Source organism: Brassica rapa, chromosome A09 (assembly GCF_000309985.2).
Source record: "Brassica rapa cultivar Chiifu-401-42 chromosome A09, CAAS_Brap_v3.01, whole genome shotgun sequence".
NCBI lineage: Eukaryota > Viridiplantae > Streptophyta > Magnoliopsida > Brassicales > Brassicaceae > Brassica > Brassica rapa.
Genome location: NC_024803.2, coordinates 36,363,963 through 36,386,806, shown reverse-complemented (window position 1 = coordinate 36,386,806; position 22,844 = coordinate 36,363,963). Strand labels below are relative to the sequence as shown.

The window sequence follows — 22,844 nt, the reverse complement described above, 5'->3', positions numbered from 1 at the left end:
GTAACTCACCTAAGGGCGCAGACCGACCGCAAATCCATCCCTTCAGTCACACCATCCCGACCTTAAGCCTAAAGCCGAACGTGACTGTCCGGAATGAAAAGCGGGCCTTGACATCAACTAAACGGAACGAGGACTCCACATCGCAGCTTGAAAGAGAGTAGAGATCGAAAATTGGACCAGTCACAAGCTGAACCGTCGCCATTGGAGCACTTCTCCACCGCGCGTCTCCGGCAAGGACCTCTTCTCTGAAGGATAAGTCCATCGTTGAGATCCAATCCGCGCGTCAATCTCAGAGATCGGAACCTCTTTCGCTGCCAGTCGTATTCTTCCTTCTACAGTCACACCGCCGCCGGGGAAAGGTAGATCCATGGTGGAAGAACTGTCACGCCTCGTCACGCGCCGACATCAAACAGCTTTAACGGGAGATCTCCAAAAGGGAAAACTGGATCTGGTTAAAGCTGAAACCCTAAACGCCGACTCTCGCCTCTGCCGTGTCGCCTAAGGTCTCACCGCCCCTCCATTAAAAGTCCAAAGTCGTCTCCATCCGTCGCTAAGCGAGTTTCTGGAGTGACCACGACAGCACAGAGCGACAAGAATCTTGACCCAGGAGAGATAGAAAGGACGAAAGCAAAAGAAAAATGAAGAAATGGAGAAGGCGTGACGCCTCCGGTGCCGCTTGCACGGTCACCGGAGCTTAGAGGTGTTTCACGAGCGGCGTCTACACGAGAGAGAATGAGAGCTTTTTTCTCTCTGCAGACACTATAACAGTGGATTTTGTTTGGATAGTTTGGGCTTACTTCTATCGTGTTAATGACAGATTCGATAATAATAACATTTATTGGGACATTTTTTTATTTTGGATATTTTCCATTCTCCTGATTACAATAAATAATCGGTGTTGTGGATCCTGGATGTTCATAAGAAACTAATGGGTTTTCAAAATTGAAGGAACAAACAAAATAAAAAACACGGAAGGCCCATTGAAAAGACAATGCCACGTGTATTTTTTTTACCCCAAGGAGTGAAAAAGGCAACTTTTTAGTTAAGATGATGATTATTTCTTATTTTTACCAGATTTCTACAATGTAGACGTTTAGAATCCAATTTAGCATAGGGATGTGCTACTGCTCAACTAGAAAATATTATCATTTAAATTATGGGTGAAAATGTTCAAATTCCATGCAAAACGATCAAATAATCCAACTAAAAACTGGCAAATTTTTTTCTAAAAAAATGGACCTAATTCTTATGGTCAATTTTACACATCTATCTATATATATAAAAATATGTTCGTTTCCCTCCTGTGATGCCACGTTGAGGCCAAAATAAAACAAAAAGCTGTCAGGGGAGATTGAACCCAGCACCTCCAGCACTGGTAATTTCTCTTAGAACCACTAAGCTAAAGTCACTTTTATAAATATTTGGCCGCGAAAATACTTATTATCGTGTTGGCTGGAAGTCCATGCTTCTTCTACTTGTGGCCAGGGCCGGCACTGAACTGACGTCAAGACGAAGATCGTGAAGTTAAAAACTTTGCTCCAAACAGTTTTGCAATGTTTTCAACCTTTATAACTTGATGCATATAATATATAACAAAATACATTTGTTGTACACGCTTTTATTAATTTTGCTTTTAAAAGAAGGTATTTGCAGTTATAAATGTTTTGTGCCAGTGAAGTAATGGTTGAAAAACCTCTATACATATGTCATTTTAAAATAACATCCAACTTCTATTTTTTTTTTTGACGTCACCCAACTTCTATATACAGTCAATACATATGTCCATGTTATATTCTAGACTAAATATTTTCTCTTTTAAAAATATAGAAAACAATTTTTTTAGTCTACAAGCAAATGTTGTAGAGCAAGTATGCATTATACAAAATAATATATATTTAAAATCCATACACAAAAACATAAAAGTTGATATAGATCTCTTTCTGACACATGCACACTCCACTATGAATAAGAATTAAAAAAAACAGTATTGTCATCAAACTTTATCACAAATCCACATTTGTACATCTATAATTATAAGTTGGACAATTAGTTAATTTGATACAATACCAAAGCAAGAATAATCGAAAAACAACTATACCACCGCATACTAATAAGTAACACATAACAGATAACCAAATTCTTGAATCTTAAAACAAATTTCAACTCGAGCATTTAGTGAATATCAAATTAACTAATATCCCACCCGTAGGGCGGACCGATCATAGTAGCAATAAAAAGAAACGTTCCTCTAGTGCACACGTAAGCATAATACACATGAGAAATATGTGAAATTCCCAATTCGAAGAATGGGAATCGATAAAAAATGTTATATATTTTTATTTAATGAGCAAGCAAAGTCGATATGGTTTAGGAAACAATAATACCTAAATTGACGCATACGATATGAACATTTATTTTAATTATAAATAAAGCTACAAAGTAAGAAGAAAACCCTAGAGTCTAATAGATGAAAGAAAAGAGAAAGAGAGAGGCAATAGAGGTGGTGGAACGGTTACCACATGTTCTTGTAGAAGATATTTTACAGAGACTTGAGATAAAACCGATTATAAGATTCACTCGTGTTTCTAAGCAATGGAACTCAACGATCAAATCTCGATACTTTGCATCTAGACATCTAGCCAGAGTGAAGTCACCTAATCCGGATATCCTTCTAGGGGGTGAACTTGTCCATGAATCAAAACCTTATCCTTGTTTACGTACTTTGGGATCACATTCTGGTTCATTGAGAGATGTTAACTATATTCCCAAACCCAGGGGAAGAAGTCTTGTAGTTACTGGAAGCTGTGATGGTCTTGTTTGCATATACGATTTTAAAAAAGTGTTGTATGTCTTCAATCCAGCTACTAGATGGTGCCGATTTCTTCCTCTAGCTAAAATTCAAAAAATTAATTGGCTTAGAGAAAGCCTAAATTGTAAAGTCTAGTTTTTATATTTACTTTGCTCACATAGTCTATATGTTTTTTTTTCTATATTGATTCGTTAATTTTTTTTTTTTCGTAGGTAACTCCGCAAGAGCTTTTCTAGGGTTTGGAAAAGACACTCTTACAAGCAACTACAAGATGGTATGGTTATATAACTCTTTTGAGAACCTAGATGGCCAAACTACATGCGAGGTTTTTGATTTTGCAACTAATACTTGGAGATATGTGATTGGGTCTCGACACCGGATATGTGATCATGATTTCAAATCTCATCCAGTCTATTCAGATGGATCACTTTATTGGTTGACTCCCCAGCTTGATAATAAAGAAACAAAGATGATATGTTTCGATCTTCACGCAGAGGTTTTTCAAAGAATGGAAATTCCGATTAACTATGTATGGCCACATCGGATTATCATGTGCAGTCTGAATAATCGTCTTTGCGTATCAGCAATGAAAATCAACGGCATTCAGGATATATGGTCACTAAAATCAGACAAGGTATGGGAGAAGACTCACAGTCTAGATTTAAGCTATACTACTTTTGGTGAATATTCTGGTGTTCCACTCTCACTGGTCGCAATTTTCGACAAAACACGAATGCTAATTCTTTGGCAATCGCTTGACAAAGAAGTTCTATTATTGGTAGAAGATACTGAAACATATTTTATTATTCCTATGGTCTGCATACCTAAGTATCTGGATCAAGCTATTTCTTTTATTCCAAGCTTGATGACTATTTAGTTGAAGACTGGTTCCTGCAGGTTAATGCAATGATATTCACTAACTATTTTCTCTTTGTGTTTTTTTTTCTTCTAGTTCTTTTATCATCTATTAATTCACCTCTATGACCAGTGCATCTGAGTGAAAGCATTATAACTGCTTCCATTCGCCGTCTCTCTTGTTCTACTCCTGTTTCATCATCACCCGTACTCACCAACAATTTTTGATCCAATATCTCAAAGATTCTTCCCTCTTCCACAAACTTGCAAACCCTCTCTGAAACCCTCAGGTTCATCACACTGTACTCGTATTCAAACAGTCTCTCATCACCCCTGCAACGATCAACCACTCCACGCTTTCCTATCAAAAGATTTTGCAACAACACTCCAAAACTAAAAACATCTGTATTCTCAGTGACTACACCACTCGTCACACACTTATACTCTAAATAATCTAAAATCCTTCTACTCTATCAGCATCGACCTTAACAAACGTCTCTCCTTCTGGGATTGAGACACATAGACAAAACCCACTTAGCTTTGCTGTTCCGTTTGAATCCAAGAAAATGTTAGAAGGTTGTATATCCATATGAACCATAGTCCTTGGAAACGCTGTGTGAAGGTAAGAAAGCGCAACAGCAATCTCTTTGGCCATCTTGATTAACATTACCAAGTTTGGAGTATTGTAAGGTATAAGTTCTGCATACTCACATACTAAGACCGGATATTCAAATTCAAGACAGCATCCTAACAACTTGAGGAAGTTGTTGTGACCACTCACCATTGAGGAGACGGTTATGTCACGACAGATCTTTGCTAATGTATCAGATCTTGTATAATTTTTTGTTGTATATTTAAGAACCGATTCTTAACTTTTTTTAGTTAAAAGTTAAGAGACGGGTTCTTATATTCCGCTAAGAACTCCACCCTAAAAATTCCCCATTAAACATGCTCTTAGGCCCCTTATCGGCCAAAATAAGTAAATTGCAGGTTAAGATATGAGAAGTATTAAAAGAACATGACACAAAGAAATAATCAGGAAAGCTTCTAAATACCTATATTCAACAACTAATTAAGATCAATGCAATTTTTTTAAAAAAATCTAATTTAAATTTATTATTAAGCAAACAAATTCTCATGGGTAGCATGGAGTCAATACTAGTTTAATACTACAGTATGAGTTTCAAGTGGATCATCTTTAAATTGTTCTTATTATATTCGTTTAGACAAAAATATATAGTAATGGTGAGAAGTGAGTTTTAGAATCATTTCTTTTTATTGCCCTAGTGGGCATTTTAAAATCAAATAAAAATAAAATGGACGACAAAAAGAGAGAGTTGACTTTTACATGAAAAATAAGAAACTGCAAGGGTCAATGGTATCTGCAGAGATTGCAATCTGAGGCATAATCACTCGGCGATGGAAGTCTGGAGAAGGAAGAAAGAGAAGGGCAAGGCGAGGAAGTGCTTCCTCAAGAATGGGAGCATGTTTCTTCATAAACTCATAGCCGACTGCAACGGCATATCAAACCCTATTCGAATGTTCTCTTCCGATCAAATCTCCAAGGCAACCAATCACTTCGATCCCAAGTGTTTTCTCGATGAAGATAGGGCTATATACTTCACCTTGTACAAGGGCATCATCGAAGGCAGACCTTACGTGATCAAGAGATATATAGTGCAATTGTATGTAGAAGAAAAAATGGGTTACAACGATATTGTCTTGTCAGCTCGGGTAAGTAATCACAGTGATTTCCTCAAACTCATTGGTTGTTGTCTGGAATATCCTTTTCCTGTGGTGGTTTTTGAAGACCTAGACTATAGAGTTTTGAATAAGAGAGGAAGTATTGGCAGCTTAGACGCGCCGTTGTTGCCGTGGAATGTACGTCTAAAGATTGCCAAAGAGGTTGCGACGGCTATAACTTATCTTCACACGGCTTTCCCTAGAACCATTATACATAGGGATATCAAGGCAGAGAATGTATTCTTGGATAAGAATGGGACGGCTAAGCTCACTGATTTATCGAATGCTGTAACACTCCCTAAGGGTAAATCGCGGATTCTTGAAGTGATTGTGGTTGGAACTTTCGGATACCTAGATCCGGATTACTCCATGACCGGCTTTGTGACAGAATACTCGGATGTTTTCAGCTTTGGAATCTTTATGTTGGTTCTTCTCATGGGAAGACCACCAATTTCAGATGGAAGTCCGGATGATGGTCGGAAGTTTATTGGATATGTGAGGGATCTGCATGAGAGAGGGGAACCTGTTGAATTCGGGGGTGACTCCAACGACATGAGGCCTGGTCAGATGGAAATGTTTCTTGACCTGGCACTTAGATGCTGCCAGATGAGGGTCGAAGACAGGCCAAAGATGATCTTGGTGGCAAAAGAGCTTAAGCTTATAGAAAAAGGATCGATCATTTGATTCTGAGATCCTGGAAAATGGGAGCAGTCAGCAACTCATCGCCACTGACAGCAACGACATATCAAACTCTATCTAATGTCGTCTTCCAATCAATCTCCAATGCCACAAGTGTTATCTCGGCGAAGTCAGTCCTTGCGTGATTGTCACAGGCTTTATCTTTACTATCCTTATCTCTTGCTTTGTCTTTGTTATTTCCTTAAAAATCTGTTTACTATTACAACGGTCGGTACTTTAGTTTTCGGTTCGTACCCACAAACAGTATGTAATCTAAGAGCATCATTATCCCAACAAACATAAAAGGTTACTTTAATTTTTTTTTTTTGTTTGAATAAAAAAATCATAATAAAAAAGTGCACCAATCGCAGGCCGTCACGTGTTAGTGAAGTCGTGTTAGTGAGGTCTGCGAACAGTACAAACAACAAAGAAAGCTGGATGCTTATTTTGCATGCGGAAGCGACCATGTTTGTGTTTTCGGTGGGGCCCCAGACCATAAGCAACTCTTTTCTTAGAGTGATAAAGATGCTCTAAGGCCCCTGGCGGCCAAAACAAGTAATCAGTCAATATATATATATTCAACATATCTTCATTGCGGTTACTTATAAGTTATAATACTTATCTTCACACCGAGTATATCTAGGATCATTGTACATAGAAACATAACTCCCATGCATGCTTTCTTGGAAGAGAACTGGACAGTTAAGCTGTCTGTTTTCTCACTTGCTCTAACTCTCGCAGAGGGGAAATCTCAAATGGAAGATTAAGTCATTGTATGGCCAGGATATTTCTTATCTTTTTTTGAGTGAAAATTTTGGATCCTTCTTATCTCCATACAAGTATCGTTACATAGTTTGCTGATGTTTATAGCTTTGGAATCTTTATGATGGTCCTTCTGATAGGAAGAGACATGGCATGGCTCCTAGATCAGATGTGCGTTTCATCGATATACGTAATTATGTAAGAGGGTTACAAGAGAAAGGCGAGTTTACTGAGACCATATTCCAGCTGGTTGGCGTGAGAGATGTTGTGGAGGCTGAAAGGTGTCAGGTGGACAAGTTTGTTGATCTTACGTTCAGATGCTGCAAGAGGAGTGTGGAGGAGAGACCAAAGATGATTGATGTCGCCAAGGAGCCTAAAAGGATACAGAGATCACTAAGTCGATACACGTTTTCACATGGCCTTCCCTAAGATCATCATATATAGAGATGTTAAGCCAAACCACATTTTCTTGGACAAGAACTTGACTGCAAAGTTGTCTGATATGTCTTTCTCAATATCTCTCGAGGAAGGAACATCACAGATAGAAGCTGAAGACGTGCTGGGAACATATGGGTATCTATTGGTCCATTATACTTTGAAACATTGGTTGTGTCAGAGTATACTGATGTCTACTGCTTTGGAGTCTTATTTATGGTTCTTCTCACTGGTAGATCGGTTTACTTTTAGCGTATCTGGTGGCTATCCAGTAGGTATTCTTGAATATGTGAAAGGCTTATACGAGGTTGGGAAGCTCAGTGAAGTAACTGATCCTATGATGATGAAAGATATTTCAAGTGCTCAGAGATCGGAGGTGGAAGCTAGTGTTTTTACTTGCACTGAGATGCTGCGAGGAGAGGGATGAGGACAGACCGAAGATGATCCAGGTAGCTAAAGAACTCAAACGGGTTGAGACCTCAAGTTTTAAGAGATCCTCTGTTCTGATATACCCTCTACACAACTTTTGTTACATTTTTGCATGGACTATTATAAATAGCCAAGTAAACAAGCGAGTATTAAACATTGATTCTGATAAACAAACACAAATAGAGTTCGCCCTAACCTCCCAGACACGAGTTTCGAGGTTCAACCTAGATCCATGGCCTCTGGCGCCGGCGACTCGTTTTCTCGCCGGCGCTGGACATCTACGTCGAGTCTACTTATCTCCGTCACTCTCTGCTTCATGTTTCATTGTGCTATCTGCTTGTTACCGGTTCGATTTCTTTGGCTATTTGGAGGAAGGAGGTCCCGACAGACGCTACGACGAAGACAGGAGCTTCGAATCTTCGCCGTGCTGCTACCCGCGGTCCTATCCCTTCGTTTGGTCCTTCCTCCAGCGATGAGTCGAGAGGATTCTCTCGCCGCCGCAAAGCTCTGGTCTTCGGGTTTATATCCTGTTGTACCTCTCTCTGGCGACTTTGTCCAAGCCTTTCAATTGCGTATGGAGCATCGTTCTAAACTGATGAACTCAACCTCTTCGTCCTCGGAGGGGCGCGAGTCCCACCAACCACCGTGTGCTGCTCCTCCTCATTTAAACGGCGCCAGATCTTACAGTATCACGAGTCCAGATCCGAGTCTAATCGGTAAAACTCCAATCTCTCCATCTTGTAAAGTGATGCTCTATTCTCCTCCGGGTTGTCTACGTGACAGCGGTAGTTTTCCTCTCCGGCTAAGCTCTTCCGGTGGCCTCTCTCTCGGCGTCGAAGAACATCTTAGATCCAAAGCTTCCTGGCTCGTACGGACAACGTTTATTGAGCTGATGTCTCTTAATGATTGGGCCTGGCCCATTTGTTTGATGAAGCTAGTCAGCCTGCCAAAGCCCAGTCCCATAAAAGAAAATTCGATCCAAATCTCAGTGGCTTTCCATGCTTGGGTTAGTGTTTCAAAGATTCCCGGTGGGATCTCTCCTTGCTATTTATTTTCATATCTGTCCATTGGGATGAATTTACTGGTGAAGTCACCAACCTCGGTTCTATTTCAATCAACCTCTTCTGAGGAGAAGGTTTCACCATCATGCCCTCTTCCTATGGATAGAGGTGTCTCATCGGACTCGTTTCCGAGCGTCTGTTTCAGTTCTCTCATCGGTTTGTTATCTTGTGGAGCGGTCTCTACGGGACCTGAAGATGCAAACGAAACTACCTCGGTAGTTTTTGTAGATGAGGTCTGGACTTCAACGTCACTTTATGTGACTATATTCCAGTCGTCAGACTTTGTCGTGAAGGTTCCTTCGACGCATTCAAGCATCGTCTTGAATTCGCTGTCATCTTCAGTTGAAGATCTATCTTGCTTAGCTTATATATATGTTGTAGTTTATGCTTATTGCTTAAGAGGATGCCTAATTCCCTCTTTCTATTGTAGTGAAGAAGATTGAGTATGAATGAAAGTAAGTTTGTGTTCAAAAAAAAGCCAAGTAAACAAGCCTTGTATTAATTATCATTAAAGTAGCGACTAGTGTATGTCGATAGATGTTTTGTTTTTCAAGATTCTCCGCGATATCTTGTATGCAAGATTGTTAGTTTTCTTTACTTCAACATGTATAGATTGGTTACTTAGCTACATATAGTCCAAGAAAATGTAATAGAAGTTATGTAGAAGCTATAGTAGAGACAGAGGAACTCTAAACATATGTTTGAATCTCGTTTGACTTCGTTAGATACTTAAAGCGCCCAAAACCCAAGATCTTGGACTTTCTCGAGAAATTATCAAACTTTTGCTGCTGAAATGAACGGAGCGGACAGCTCAAGTCAAAGCTTTCCAAAGTCAACGAAGCGACCCCGTCTTCAAAACCGCCAAAGAATACTCAATCTTGGATATGAATTCAGAAGTCAATGTCTGTTATTGAGAATCTGTTGCTCAGAAACGAGTATATGTCTATGGAATTGATGATGAAGAAGTTGAAGCAGACCCGGAGGTACTGGTCCTCCTGGGAAAAGAAAGAAGAAGACATGAAGGACGGTTGGTTCTTTCACAACGGAAGCGTCTTCTTAAAAGAACTCATCGCTGATTGTAACGGCAAGTCCATTCCCATAAGAAGCTTTTCTGGTGACCAGATTATTCGAGCAACCAACAACTTCGACATAAGCTGTTTTGTAACCAACGCCGGGTTCCACATGTGGTGGTACAAAGGGATCATCGAAGACAGACCTTACATGATCAAGAGATTCTCGGACGAGACAGTTCCAGACTACGGAACCAAAGAGATTTACAATGACATTGTCTTGTCTGCTCGGATGAGCAACCACAGCAGCTTCCTCAAGTTGTTAGGATGCTGTCTCGAGTTTCCTTTTCTTGTTCTTGTGTTTGAGTATGCAGAGAATGGAGTCATGAACCATCGAGGAGCTACTAAGGTCAACGGTGAGGAAGTCTTCTTGCCTTGGAGTATACGTTTAAAGATCGGAAAAGAGATTGCAAATGCCTTAACTTATCTTCACATGGCATTCCCCAAGATCATCATACACAGAGATGTCAAGCCAGTGAGAATCTTCTTGGATAAGAGATGGAACGCAAAGCTGTCAAACTTATCGTTTTCCATATCTATTCCTGAGGGAAAAACAAGAATTGAAACTGAGAGAGTGATGGGGACAGTCGGGTACCTGGATCCATTATATATAGCAACCAACTTTGTGACGGAATATACTGATGTGTTTAGCTTTGGGGTCTTTTTGATGGTTCTCCTCACCGCGAGACCAGCTCTTCTCATCACCGGATCTGATGGGGAATACAAAGGTGTTGTTGGCTATGTGAAAGGCTTATACGAGAATGGGAAGCTAGACGAAGTGATTGATCCATCGATGTTTACAAACAATACAAATGGTCAACGGTTGCAGGTGGAAGCGTGTGTCGTACTTGCAATGAGATGCTGCGAGAAGAGAGACGAAGACAGACCAAAGATGATCCAAGTAGCTAAGGAACTCAAGCGTATTGAGACATTACTGAGAGATTTCTAGCTAAAGACATCCTCTATGTTTTTAATGGTGCACTGAGATTTAAGTCAATTCCTCAATCAACAGAACTCATACTCTAAATGAGGCTCAGATTGCACATATTACGGCTTTGATATGTGTGTACATGATTGCATTATAATACTTGAGCAATATAGCTTCTCTCAATGGTATCATAACTCTGGATTCTTAATGCATTTTCCGGTTGAATGAAAGTGGAATTTTTTTTCTTCCTAATATTGCTTATGTATATAAACTCTCTGACTTAGCCGCCAATGCATCAGAAACAGAACATTGTAAAATTATCTTCAACTGCTGATCACAGTAGAACTTACATTATAGTGCCAATGTTACAGTGCAAGTTTTGCTATATCAGCTATAACGTTTTGTCGGAACAAAAAAGACGAGGATGGTTCATAGTAGCCCTGCGACTTTGCCCCGAACCGAACCAGCCGAACCGACGTTTTCGGTTATTAAGGGATATGTATCCCACATTGGAAAATCAATGGGACATTAAGTAATATATAAAGGGTTAGGGCCAATCCACTAATTGCCAATTGGTTTTGAGTTGGAAGCCCATAATAAACCCGAATCTAACATGGTATCAGAGCCCAGATCCTAATAAGTTAAACCCCTAATTAATATTAACCCTATCCGACCGGGTATATAGGTCGTAATTGACTCGCTAGACCGAGTATAACTGTCTTAAAGTTCCGAGATTTCTGGCCGATAAGAGCCATCATCTCGAGGAGGGGTATTAAGGGATATGTATCCCACATTGGAAAATCAATGGGACATTAAGTAATATATAAAGGGTTAGGGCCAATCCACTAATTGCCAATTGGTTTTGAGTTGGAAGCCCATAATAAACCCGAATCTAACATCGGTTTTTGGTTCGGTACGATTTTAAAAAAAAAATTCGGTTTTCGGTTCGGTTCAGTTCGATTTTTGATTTTTTTTTTTTTTGGAAAAACCAAAAATAACCGAAATTAACGTAAATAACCGAAAATAACCGAATTTAACCGAAAAATCCGTACTTTTTTAAAAACATATACCAAAATTAACCAAAAATCATAAAAATCGGTTATTTTCGGAAATTTAGGTGAAAACCAAAAATAACCGAAAACCGAACCGAACCAAAATTTAATTCGGTTACTTTCGGAAATGGTTTTTAATATTTCGATTAACCGAAAACGGATGTTCGGTTCGGTTTCGGAAAACCGAAGTCGCAGGGCTAGTTCAAAGAGTAAAGTTTTGTGAGTTTCTCATTATTCCATGCTCCTGAGTCGTCAACTAACGATGAAACCTTCAGGAAGACATCAATGAGCATTTGATGATTAAACGGCCGCCGAGGCACCTTGTCCATAATCCACTTCTTTCCCCAAATTGATGTTGCTCTCCCGTTACCAATGGATTTGATAAGTCCCCTTCACAAGGAACTCACACCCAAACAATATACTTCTCCAAGCATATGAAGGCCTATAACCCTTACCACACTCCAAGAAATCCGTGTTAGCATAGTATATACCTCTGTAGACTTGCGCTAGAAGGCTCTGAGGTTCGTTTAGGAGCTTCCAGGCTTGTTTAGCTAGCAAGGCTTGGTTGAAATCCTCAAATTCTTTCGGCATACAGAGCTTTGGCCAAGACACCCAATGAATCTTTTTCTTATCACTGCATTCATTCCACTAAAAGGCCGACATTGCACTCATGATTTTTTGGCAATGATGTTTCGTCAATCTAAAGCAAGACATGGCATATACAGGAAAAGCCATAGCAATTGATTTTAGGAGTATCTCCTTTTCTCCAAGAGAAAGCGTTTTGACATACCATCCATTAAGTTTTTTACCAAGTTTCTTATTATTATTTTGGGTAAGACAATTGTTAGTCTAAAAAAATGTATAAGAGGTGAGAATTGTTTACAGAATCAATTTCTTTTATTGCCCTAATGGGAATTTTAAATCAAATAATAAAAAAAATGGTCGATAAAATAGACTTGGCTTTTACATGAAAAAGAAGAACACAGCTAGGGTCAGGTCAACCGTATGTATCTGCAGAGTTTGCAATCTGAGGCATAATCACTCGACGATGGGATTCTGGTGGAGTAAGAAGGAGAATAGCAAAGTGGAGACGAGCAATGTGAGTAATTGTTTCCTCAAGAACGGAAGCATGTTTCTTCAGCAACTCATCGCTGACTGCAACGGCATTTCAAACCCTATCAGAATGTTCACTTCCGATCAAATCTCCAAGGTCAACGATCACTTCGACCCCAACTCTTCTATAGTTGAAGATACCGATACATACTTCACCTGGTACAAGGGCGAAATCGAAGGCAGGCCTTGCGCGATCAAGAGATATACAGAGCGATTGTATGTAGAAGAAGAGATGGCTTACAACGACATTGTCTTGTCAGCTAGGGTAAGTAATCACAGTGGTTTCCTCAAACTCATAGGTTGTTGTCTCCAATTTCCTCGTCCAGTGTTGGTGTTTGAAAACCTAGGCTATACAGTTTTGAACGAGAGAGGAACTGTTGGCTACGAGAGCGAGCCGTTGTTGCCGTGGAACTTACGCTTGAAGATTGCGAAAGAGATTGCGATTGCTATAACTTATCTTCACACGGCTTTCTCTAGAATCATTATACATAGAGATATAAAGGCAACAAATGTTTTCTTGGATAAGAATGGGACGGCCAAGCTCACTGATTTCTTTCTTGCTGTATCACTTCCCGAGGGCAAATCGTCGCTTGAAGATACGGTGATGGGAACTGCCGGATACCTAGATCCAAATTATTGCACGACCAACGTAGTGACAGAATACTCAGATGTGTTCAGCTTTGGAATCCTTATGTTGGTTCTTCTGACGGGAAAACAACCATATAAACCAGGTTATCATGATTGGAAGTTTCTTGAAAATGTGAAGGATCTGCATGAGAGAGGAGAACCTGTTGAATTCGGGGGTGATTCGAACGACATGAAGCCTGTTCAGATGAAAATGTTTCTCGAGCTGGCACTGAGATGCTGCGAGAAGAATAAGGAAAACAGGCCAAAGATGATCTTGGTGGCAAAAGAGATTAAGCTAATAGAAACAGGATCATTCTATTGTTCTGAGATGCCTGAAAATGGAAGCATGTCCCATCAGCAACTCATCGCCGCTGACATATCAACCCTGTCATAAACTTTTCTTCCAATCAAATCTCAAAGTCCACGAGTCACCTCGACCCCAAGTGTTATCTCAGTCCTTACATGATTGTCACAAGCTTTGTCTTTACTATCCTTTTATCTCTTACTTTGTCATCGTGTTATTTCCTTAAAACTGGTCTTCTATAACCGGTTTGTACTTTGGTTTTCCGTTTGTATTTGTACGCTCAAACAGTATGTAATGCAAGGCCCCTTGTCGGCCAGAAAATAAGTAATCCTCCTTTCCTCTCTCTTTCTCTGGCTTTCCCTTCTTCTTAGTCTTCTTCTGACCATGCTCTCTTTGGTCATCTCCGATCCTTCTTTACTTTCTTTTCAGCTTCATGTTAACACTGCTATCAGAGCTTGACGATCATGGAGACTACACAACATTCCACTTCAGAGATCAGCAAACAAGCCAAGGCAAACCAAGGATCAAGCCCAACACACAAAAAAGATGAGGATGGTTCAAAGAGTAAAGTTTTGTCGGAACATAAACGAATATAAAAAATGTATTTGATTATTCAAAATAAAAGTCTTTAACGTGTACATGAGAAAATCTCTCTATCACGAGTCAACGGTATCTGCAGAGATTGCAATCTGAGGCATAATCACTCGGCGATGGAGTTCTGGAGAAGGAAGAAAGAGAAGGGCAAGGCGAGGAAGTGCTTCCTCAAGAATGGGAGCATGCTTCTTCAGAAACTCATGGCCGACTGCAACGGCATATCAAACCCTATCAGACTGTTCTCTTCGGATCAAATCTCCAAGGCCACAAGTCACTTCGATCCCGAGCCTTTCTTTCAAGATTCAGAATTTATCGGTTTCAATGGCGTCATTGAAGGCAGATCTTACACGATCAAGATAAATACAGGAGAGGAAGATCAGTCAGGTTACAACGACATTGTCTTGTCAGCTAGGGTAAGTAATCACAGTGGTTTTCTCAAACTCATAGGTTGTTGTCTCGAATATCCTCTTCCGGTGCTGGTGTTTGAAGACCTAGACTGTAGAGTTTTGAACCATAGAGGAACTGTTGGAGCGCCACTGTTGCCGTGGAATGTTCGTCTAAAGATTGCGAAAGAGGTTGCGATTGCTGTAACGTATCTTCACACAGCTTTCCCTAGAATCATTATACATCGAAATATAAAAACAACAAATGTTTTTTTGGATAAGAATGGGACTGCTAAGCTCACTGATTTATCTCATGCCGTAACACTCCCTGAGGGTAAATCGTGGATTGAAGAGCCGGTGTTGGGAACATACGGATACCTAGATCCTAATTACTACACGACCAGCTTAGTGACAGAATACACAGATGTTGTTTTCAGCTTTGGAATCCTTATGTTGGTTCTTCTCATGGGAAGACCACCATTTTTGGATGAACCAGATGGAAGTTCGGTTCATGATAGGAGGTTTATTGGATAAGTGAGGGATCTGCATGAGAAAGGGGAACCTGTTGAATTTGGGGGTGACTCCAACGACATGAGGCCTGGTCAGATGAAGATGTTTCTTGAGCTGGCATTGAGATGCTGCGACTGGAGAAGTGTAGACAAACCAAAGATGGTCATGGTTGCAAAACAGATTAAGCTCATAGAAAAAGGATCATTCGATTGTTCTGAGATGCTGGAAAATGATGGTCAGATTAATTAAACACTGAGATTATGCTCCTCATTCTATGGTTGTTTACTGTGTATTGTATATTGCTGAATTTCTTATCTTTTCTCGTATATGTTTGGTACAAAACTTCATTTTGATTAAGAAAAGACTTTAGATGGTAAATGTAGTAAGGCTCTTACCACATATTAGGTAAGAAAGCAGGAAGCATAGTTTCAAGAACCTGCTTGAGATGATTCTTGTTGAAACTGTTTATCAGGAGTATGCTAAAAGCTGAAACCTCATGACATGTTTTGTGTTGATCATTCAAGACTCCCATGTGTAATAAAGAGTGAGTTTTCAAACTTGTTGACTGGTGCAAGTTGACTCTCTGAAACTTTAATGGCCACAAATTAGACATTATCTTCACGAGAAGACAACATTGACTGAGACTGCATAAAGCATTTCTTCATTGATCTGAAGAAGACCATGAAGTTCTTGAGAAACAAGGGGAAAGAGAGGAGGAAACAGTGGTTCGTGGATAACAGAAGCACTTTTCTCAAAGAGCACACTCATTGCTGGATGCAACGGTGAAACCACTCCTATCCGAAGCTTTTCTTTTGATTAGATCCTCAAGGCAACAAATGGCTTTGATCCAAGCCGCTGTGCCACGAGTGACCTTTACTACACCTGGTTCACTGGTAACATTGAAGATAGATCGTACATGTATCCTGAGGAGAAAGTCAGAGGAGATGGAGATTGCATTAGAGCTGTTTACAACGACATTTTCATATCTTTTCGTGTTCCAATCACATCAACTTCCTAAAGCTATTGGGATGCTGTCTTGAGTTCCCTTGTCCAGTTCTGGTGTTTGAACACAGGGAGAACAGAGATCTAAGCCACGAAGGGGAAGATCAAGTGATGGGATGACCTGTATATTTGAAGTCTTCTTAAAATCAGATGTGCGCTTCTTAAAATGAGAGTTTGCTGATGTTTATAGCTTTGGAATCTTTATGATGGTATTTCTGATTGGAAGACATGGTATGGCTCCTAAAATCAGATGTGCGCTTTATCGATATGCGTAACCATATAACGGGTTGGAATGAGAGATATTGTGGAGGCTAAAAGGTGTCAGGTTGACAAGTTTGTTGAGTTAAGGTACGTTCAGATGCTGCGAGACGACTTGTGCTCAAAGATTGGTGGTGCAAGCTTGTGTTTTACTTGCTGTGAGATGCTGCGAGGACAGACCGAAGATGAACCAAGTAGCTAAACAACTCAAGCGGGCTGCGACATCATTTTTAAGAGATCCTCTGTTCTGATATAGCAGCTACACAACTTTTGTTACATTTATGCATGGACTATACATATTAATGCTTGTAATATCATTATGCATGAAAACTCAGGTTCTTACATATAACATATTATAATGAAAGAGAGTTTGAAAGACATCAACATTCACTACTAGTACTGCATAATAGATAGATAAAGAGTGTTTTTGAGTCTCACCAGAGAAGTTCGCAGCTTCAGGTATGTTTCTCTATATGCTTGAGTTCCTTTGCAACATCTATCATGCGAGGCTTGTCTTCTCCTGGTCTTAAGCCAATACATCTCAAAGCAAGTTCAACGAATGCTTCCATTTGCACTCTTGAATGGTCAGGAACGTTGTCACCCATCGATGGGTCTATCAATTTGGTGAACATTCCTTGCCTGAGACACTCCTCAACATAATCATGTAGTAGCTTATAACTGTCATCTTCATCCGGATGATGATTGAACCAAGACTTTCCTGTCAAAAGACTGAGCATCATGGATCCAAGGCTATAAACATCAACATTCTCAGTGACAAAACCTGTTGCCGTATATTCGGGTTCGACATGTGGCGTTGTCCCTACAACCATGTCCTCTACACCTGACTCTCCCTTTGGAATGGGTATGCTGAGGCTGAAAGAAGTGAGATTAGCAGTCCAGTTCTCGTCCAGGAATATATTATTAAGCTTTAAGTCCCTATGGATTATAATCCTAGGGAACTGAGTATGAAGATACGTCACAGCATCTGCAATCTCACGGGCTATCTTCAATCTCATATTCCATGACAATGGCTTGATGCCTTCCCCTGCATACTTACCAGTGAGAGCACCGTTTTCCGGGTATTCACACACGAGAACCGGGCTAGGAAACTCTAGACAACACCCTAATAGCTTGAGAACATTCTTTTGGCTACTCATCATCGATGAGACTGCTATGTCACGGTATATATTGTCAGCGATCATCATTATGCTTTCTTCATTGTACTTCTTGATCAGCACGGTTCTGTTTTCTATCGTACCTTTGTACCACACGAATCTGTCTACACAGATTGCGTTGCTCATGTTGAAGTTGTCTGTAGCTTGAATGATTTGGCGGGAAGAAAACGTACGGATAGGATTGTATTTACCTCCTGAAGATGCTATGAGTTCCTCCAGAAATAAGCTCCCGTTCTTCTGGAGATTGATCTCCTTTTGTTTCTTCTTCTCCTTCTTCCTACTTGACAAACACAACATAATTTAACCCAGAAAGATCTTCTTGTGAAGGAAGGGACACTAGAGAGAAAGAAGGAAAGAGAGAAGCCAAAAGCAAGTCAAGTCAACTTGAGTTGGTTCTGGTTATCTGTAGGACCATCATTAATGTTTTTTGGTCATAGAAGATGGCCTACAAGGTTATAATGTTTTGTGAGTATGCAGAGGAAAGACTTTTCAACTGGTTGACAATTTTAGTAGTCCATTGCCTTGGAACTGTATAAAATTTGAAGATGGGGAAGGAGATCACAAATGTTATAGCTGATAACAAAACTTACATTGGCAGTATAATGCAAGTTCAAAAATCAATAAGTCAAAGTTTTTATACAAATGTTTATATACATAAACTAATCATCAGAACCAAAAATAAAACTTTTTTTTGATTGTGGAAGTAACTTAATTCTTAGTGCACCATTAAACTTGATTTTTTACAACACACGCTTCCACCTGCACTCCTTGACCATTTGCATTATTTGTAAACACCAATGGATTTTTCACTTCATCTAGCTTCCCGTTCTCATATATTCATTTCACATAGCCAATAATACCTTTGTATTCCCCATCAGATCCTGTTGAGGAGAAGAGCTGGTCTCGCGGTGAGAAGAACCATCAAAAGGACCCCAGAGCTGTTGTACACATCAATGGATTAATCACTCGAGACAGCATCCTAATAACTTGAGAAAGTTGCTGTGCGGTTGCTCATCCGAGCAGACAAGACAATATGTCACTGTAAATCTCTTTAGTTCCGTAGTCTGGAACTGTCTCCTCTGAGAATCTCTTGATTATGTAAGGTCTCTCTTCGATGATTCCTTTGTACCACCACATGTGGAACCCGAAGTTGGTGACAAAACAGCTTATATCGAATTTGTTGGTTGCTTGAATAATCTGGTCAGCAGAAAAGCGTCTTATAAGAATGGACTTACCGTTACAATCAGCAATGAGTTTGTACATTTTTCTTGGACTATATGCAGCTAAGTAGCCAATATTTACATTTTGAAGTATGGAAACTCAGATTCTTGCATACAACAGATATCGTGGAAAATTTTGAAAAACAAGGACAGCTCCAGTAGCAGAATCTGAGTATACTCATGTGCACAGCTTCGGAGTCTTGTTGATGGTTCTTCTCACTGGTTGATCGGTTTATTTCACCGTATCTGATGGCTATCCAGTAGGTATTCTTGAATATGTGAAAGGCTTATACGAGGTTGGGAAGTATTAATTGATCTTATGATGATGAACGACATTACAAGTGCTCAAAGATTGCAGGTGGAAGCTTGTGTTTAACTTGCACTGAGATCGCCAACGCGGTTACTTATATACACTAATACACACAGAGTTCCCTAGGATCATTGACTCATTGTACACATAAACGTAACTCCCATGAATGTTTAGATCCTTCTTATATCCATACGAGTATTGTTACAGACTATGCTGATGTTTATAGCTCTGGAATCTTTATGATGGTACTTCTGATTGGAAGACATGATATGGCTCCAAGATCAGATGTACGCTTCGCTGATATATCGGAGGGTTACAAGAGAAAGGAGAGTTTACTGAGACCATTTACCGGGTTGGAGTGAGAGATATTGTGGAGGCTGAAAGGTGTCAGGTTGACATGCTTGTTAATCTTACGTTCAGATGCTGCGAGAGGAGTGTGGAGAAGAGACCAAAGATGATTGATGTTGCCAAGGAGCTTAAACGGATAGAAAGATCACTAAGTTGATAGATACACCCGCTGGTCCTAGCTCTCAGAATTCAACGTTTATAGATCCGTTTTTGCCTGAAATATTTATTAAACTCTTGGGAGGAGAATCTTAAAGTGAGTTGCAGCTTTCCCTATAGGAATATGTATTTCTCATAGCAGATGATCTCAGACCAGTCTTTGATTTTAGTAATCATCAACCAGAGACTTATATGCATTTCTTTTTCTCATATTCTCAATAAACATCTTCTTCATTCTGTGGACACATGAGTACGTAGTGATGAGGATGTTTTCAATGAATGTGTCTTTCTCAAACCGGGATAATGTGCTGTCTTAAATGCTCTCAGCAAGATCAAGATTGACTCTTAGAAGCACCTTTGGGCTTTTCTTGTTTTAGGAGGAAGACTGTGAACAACGTTGACCAAATGGAATCGATGGTTAAGAAGTGTAAGCATATCTGAGATCTAGATGGTGCTGGTCAATTAAGGAAGGAAAAAGACATCCAGCTATGTCTTCTTTAACTATATGCTTGGAGAAATTAAGATTGCTAGAGCCGTTACAATCAGCCGCAAGCTCCGTTCTTCAAGCATTTAGTTAAAGAAGACATAGCTGGAGATTCTAATAGTGCCATTGTCTTGTCTGATCAGATGAGCAACTTTATGAAACTATTTGAAATGCTATTTTTGAGTTTAGTTTTCCTGTATTCCTGTTTTTAATATGCATACTAATAATATTAATATGGAGCTCTGAATAAGCAAGGACTGTTTGATATCTTGTACTATGCTCTTCTACATGTTGTGCTCAGTTAAGCTAACTGCATGAAATTCTAATAACGTTTATAAATGTATTTCATACGAACTCTGCAGAGTTGAGTTTATTCTAGAAATGTTCATCTGCAGTGGAATATAGACACTTGTTTCATGAGAAAAAATAACGTTTGCTAAGAAGAATGGAGAGAGGCTTGGCTTCCTCGCTTGACATCCCTTCCTCTCTTCTTCTCTCTGTATACAATCCTCTTCTTCTTCTTCTTGTTTCCTCTTTAAAATACTCTTCTTCTTCTTGTTTCCTCTTTAAAATAGAAACTGCATTTCTCATTCTGAATGTTGTGTGCATCTCTCTGAGATAATACTACTACTCTTTGAAACACAAGGTGAATCTTATATATATGACAAAATATCACAATTGTTCTCGAATATGTCAGATTTGGTTCCAAAATCTTCTTCCAAGGATTCTCGAGCCGGTACGAACAATGGAAAATACTGAGGAACAAATGCATTCCCTAACATTCCTTAAAAAAACTACCATTCATAAGGAATAATTTTTCCTTCTCATTCCCTATCATTCCTTTTTTTTGTAGAGAAATAAAGAACAAATTAATTCCTTGTTAAATATGAGATGGAACCACCATTCCTTTTCATTCCTGCAATTCTATTCCTCTACGTTCTTTTTCTATTCGTTCCTATTGTTTCCAGAATGGTCACCAGTCTGCAAGAAACGGCTCTGGTGTGAATAACCAGTGGCTGCGGATCCAGAAGTAAATTTTACTGGGACCAGTTTATATACAAATATCGATACAAAACAATATGTATATAAGATGAAAAAACATAACAATATTTATGCATAGATTTTAAATCTATATTTTCTCATAATATTATGATTTATTTTAAGTTTTTTTTTTGTCTAAATTAATTTTAAGTTTATCGGCAGAAAAGCCACAAAAAATTCACTGATACTGAATAAGATTGGTTCTATGTGTTATCATTTATTTTCATATGCATTAATATTTTTTATTTTCTAGGTATACGGTATTGGTTACAAAATTAAAACTTGTGTTTCTCTATGTCGGGATGATCTTCATATCGCTCTTGCTTATAATAAAACTTCCGAGGACCACTTTAGTCAGTGTTAAAAGAAAGTGAAAAACATATTAAAATATACTATTAAAGACTAATTATTTGATTTAGTTGAAATTAAGAAAAATGTCCTTTTAAGAAATGCGTAATCGAATATGGAAAGGAGTCAAAGACACAATTAATAGGGGTCAATGACTGAACTTTTATGTAGTTAAGGAAGAAATTAAGAAAATCTAGTGGTGTCAGCTGACCTTTAACTTGTTAATAGATCCGCCCATGTGAATAACTACGAAGTCCCAAACCCCTAATGCCGCAGGTGATCCTCTCGTCACACCAACGGTTTGTTCCACTGACCGACTTAGATAGGTTTTTTAAATTCTAGTTTCCATCGGTAACCCTAATGGTTTGTTCATCAAATTCTAGGGTTTCATTAATTAGATAGGTTTTTTACCAAAAGATTTTGTTGCTTAGGTTTTTGTTGTTTGTTGATTCTCAGATTATCAGTTAAATGTTTGCTCTTATTCTTTGTGCCGAATCTTTCTGCAGCGAGGCTTCCACCATGTTAATTAGATGTATGTTTATCCTGCGACCATGTTAAACGTCTATTCTCTTTTCTTTTTTTTTCTTGTGTGTTAATTGTGCATATTGTTTTCTCTTCATTCGCCTTCAGGTGAGGACTCAAGCGATCATGTCACTGATGAAAGGGTGGAATATACCACATGTCAGCCTTGACTCTTCTCCTCATCCTCTTGTTCCCATATATCTCCCTAATTGATTAAAAAACACCATTTTACCTTCTCCTCCCTTGTTTAAGACTTTAATTTGACTTTCTCCTTTCTAGTGATAGTGATGACAAAGTAGCTAGAAGAAGCGTCTAACATTCCTTCTGAAGATAACTTTCAGGAAGACCTCGTTCCTTCCTAAACCGCAAAGGTATATACTTTGATCAGAAAAAAAAACTTTGTTTAAGATTTTGACTTCTTCTCTAAGTTTTGTTTTGTGAAAACTTTCTAGAGTAAGTAAACTAGTTGAGAGATACTTTACCATTGAGCAGCTTACCTTCTCATGAGTGTGTGGTCACAAATTCTATGCTGAAAGCAATTTAACAACCCACAAAAAGAAGTGTCTTGCAAGTAAAGAGGAGGAGGTTGAAGAGGAAGATCTCGCATGGGCACATAAAAAGAGAATA

General features: G+C 39.2%; 4 protein-coding genes and 2 pseudogenes across 6 annotated transcripts; 4 read left to right on the top strand and 2 right to left on the bottom strand.

The window, feature by feature from the left end:
- The first annotated feature begins 1,976 nt into the window (after nt 1-1,976).
- LOC117128208 (F-box protein At1g11270-like) lies at nt 1,977-3,715 on the top strand. The gene is made up of 2 exons (XM_033280117.1): nt 1,977-2,933; nt 3,022-3,715. Exons 1-2 carry the CDS (start codon nt 2,468-2,470, stop codon nt 3,684-3,686), a joined length of 1,131 nt encoding a protein of 376 aa, XP_033136008.1. The 5' UTR covers nt 1,977-2,467; the 3' UTR covers nt 3,687-3,715.
- Nucleotides 3,685-5,071, bottom strand: LOC103842322 (annotated as a pseudogene).
- Nucleotides 4,411-9,249, top strand: LOC103841680 (annotated as a pseudogene).
- Nucleotides 9,250-9,610: 361 nt separating this feature from the next.
- On the top strand, nt 9,611-11,018 carry LOC103841679 (non-functional pseudokinase ZED1-like). Its single transcript, XM_009118229.3, has one exon. The coding sequence runs from the start codon at nt 9,673-9,675 to the stop codon at nt 10,789-10,791; it is 1,119 nt and encodes a 372-aa protein (XP_009116477.1). The 5' UTR covers nt 9,611-9,672; the 3' UTR covers nt 10,792-11,018.
- Nucleotides 11,019-11,698: 680 nt separating this feature from the next.
- Nucleotides 11,699-15,851, top strand: LOC103841675 (non-functional pseudokinase ZED1-like). 2 transcript variants are annotated; one of them, XM_033280102.1, is made up of 2 exons: nt 11,699-13,234; nt 14,908-15,851. In XM_033280102.1, exons 1-2 carry the CDS (start codon nt 12,790-12,792, stop codon nt 15,375-15,377), a joined length of 915 nt encoding a protein of 304 aa, XP_033135993.1. In that variant the 5' UTR covers nt 11,699-12,789; the 3' UTR covers nt 15,378-15,851. The 2 variants fall into 2 exon arrangements, with proteins under 2 accessions (XP_033135993.1, XP_009116473.2); XM_009118225.3 differs by having other exon boundaries at nt 11,700-13,910; nt 14,622-15,851.
- Nucleotides 15,852-16,908: 1,057 nt separating this feature from the next.
- On the bottom strand, nt 16,909-22,837 carry LOC103841676 (non-functional pseudokinase ZED1). Of its 2 annotated transcripts, XM_009118227.3 has the most exons (2): nt 17,980-22,837; nt 16,909-17,892 (listed from the first exon to the last, which is right to left on the bottom strand). In XM_009118227.3, the coding sequence occupies exons 1-2, from the start codon at nt 18,083-18,085 to the stop codon at nt 17,069-17,071; spliced, it is 930 nt and encodes a 309-aa protein (XP_009116475.1). In that variant the 5' UTR covers nt 18,086-22,837; the 3' UTR covers nt 16,909-17,068. The 2 variants fall into 2 exon arrangements, with proteins under 2 accessions (XP_009116475.1, XP_033136012.1); XM_033280121.1 differs by having other exon boundaries at nt 16,909-22,837.
- Between the last annotated feature and the right edge of the window lie 7 nt (nt 22,838-22,844).

Excerpts from the sequence above, each read along its gene's own strand:
- LOC117128208 (XM_033280117.1), top strand. The coding sequence starts at position 2,468 with ATGAAAGAAAAGAGAAAGAGAGAGGCAATAGAGGTGGTGGAACGGTTA. Across the intron at positions 2,934-3,021 it reads GCTTAGAGAAAGCCTAAATT|GTAACTCCGCAAGAGCTTTT; the intron begins GTAAAGTCTAGT and ends TTTTTTTCGTAG.
- LOC103841679 (XM_009118229.3), top strand. The coding sequence starts at position 9,673 with ATGTCTGTTATTGAGAATCTGTTGCTCAGAAACGAGTATATGTCTATG.
- LOC103841675 (XM_009118225.3), top strand. The coding sequence starts at position 12,790 with ATGAAAAAGAAGAACACAGCTAGGGTCAGGTCAACCGTATGTATCTGC. Across the intron at positions 13,911-14,621 it reads ATGCCTGAAAATGGAAGCAT|TGCTTCCTCAAGAATGGGAG; the intron begins GTCCCATCAGCA and ends AAGGCGAGGAAG.
- LOC103841676 (XM_033280121.1), bottom strand. The coding sequence starts at position 18,085 with ATGTTGTGTTTGTCAAGTAGGAAGAAGGAGAAGAAGAAACAAAAGGAG.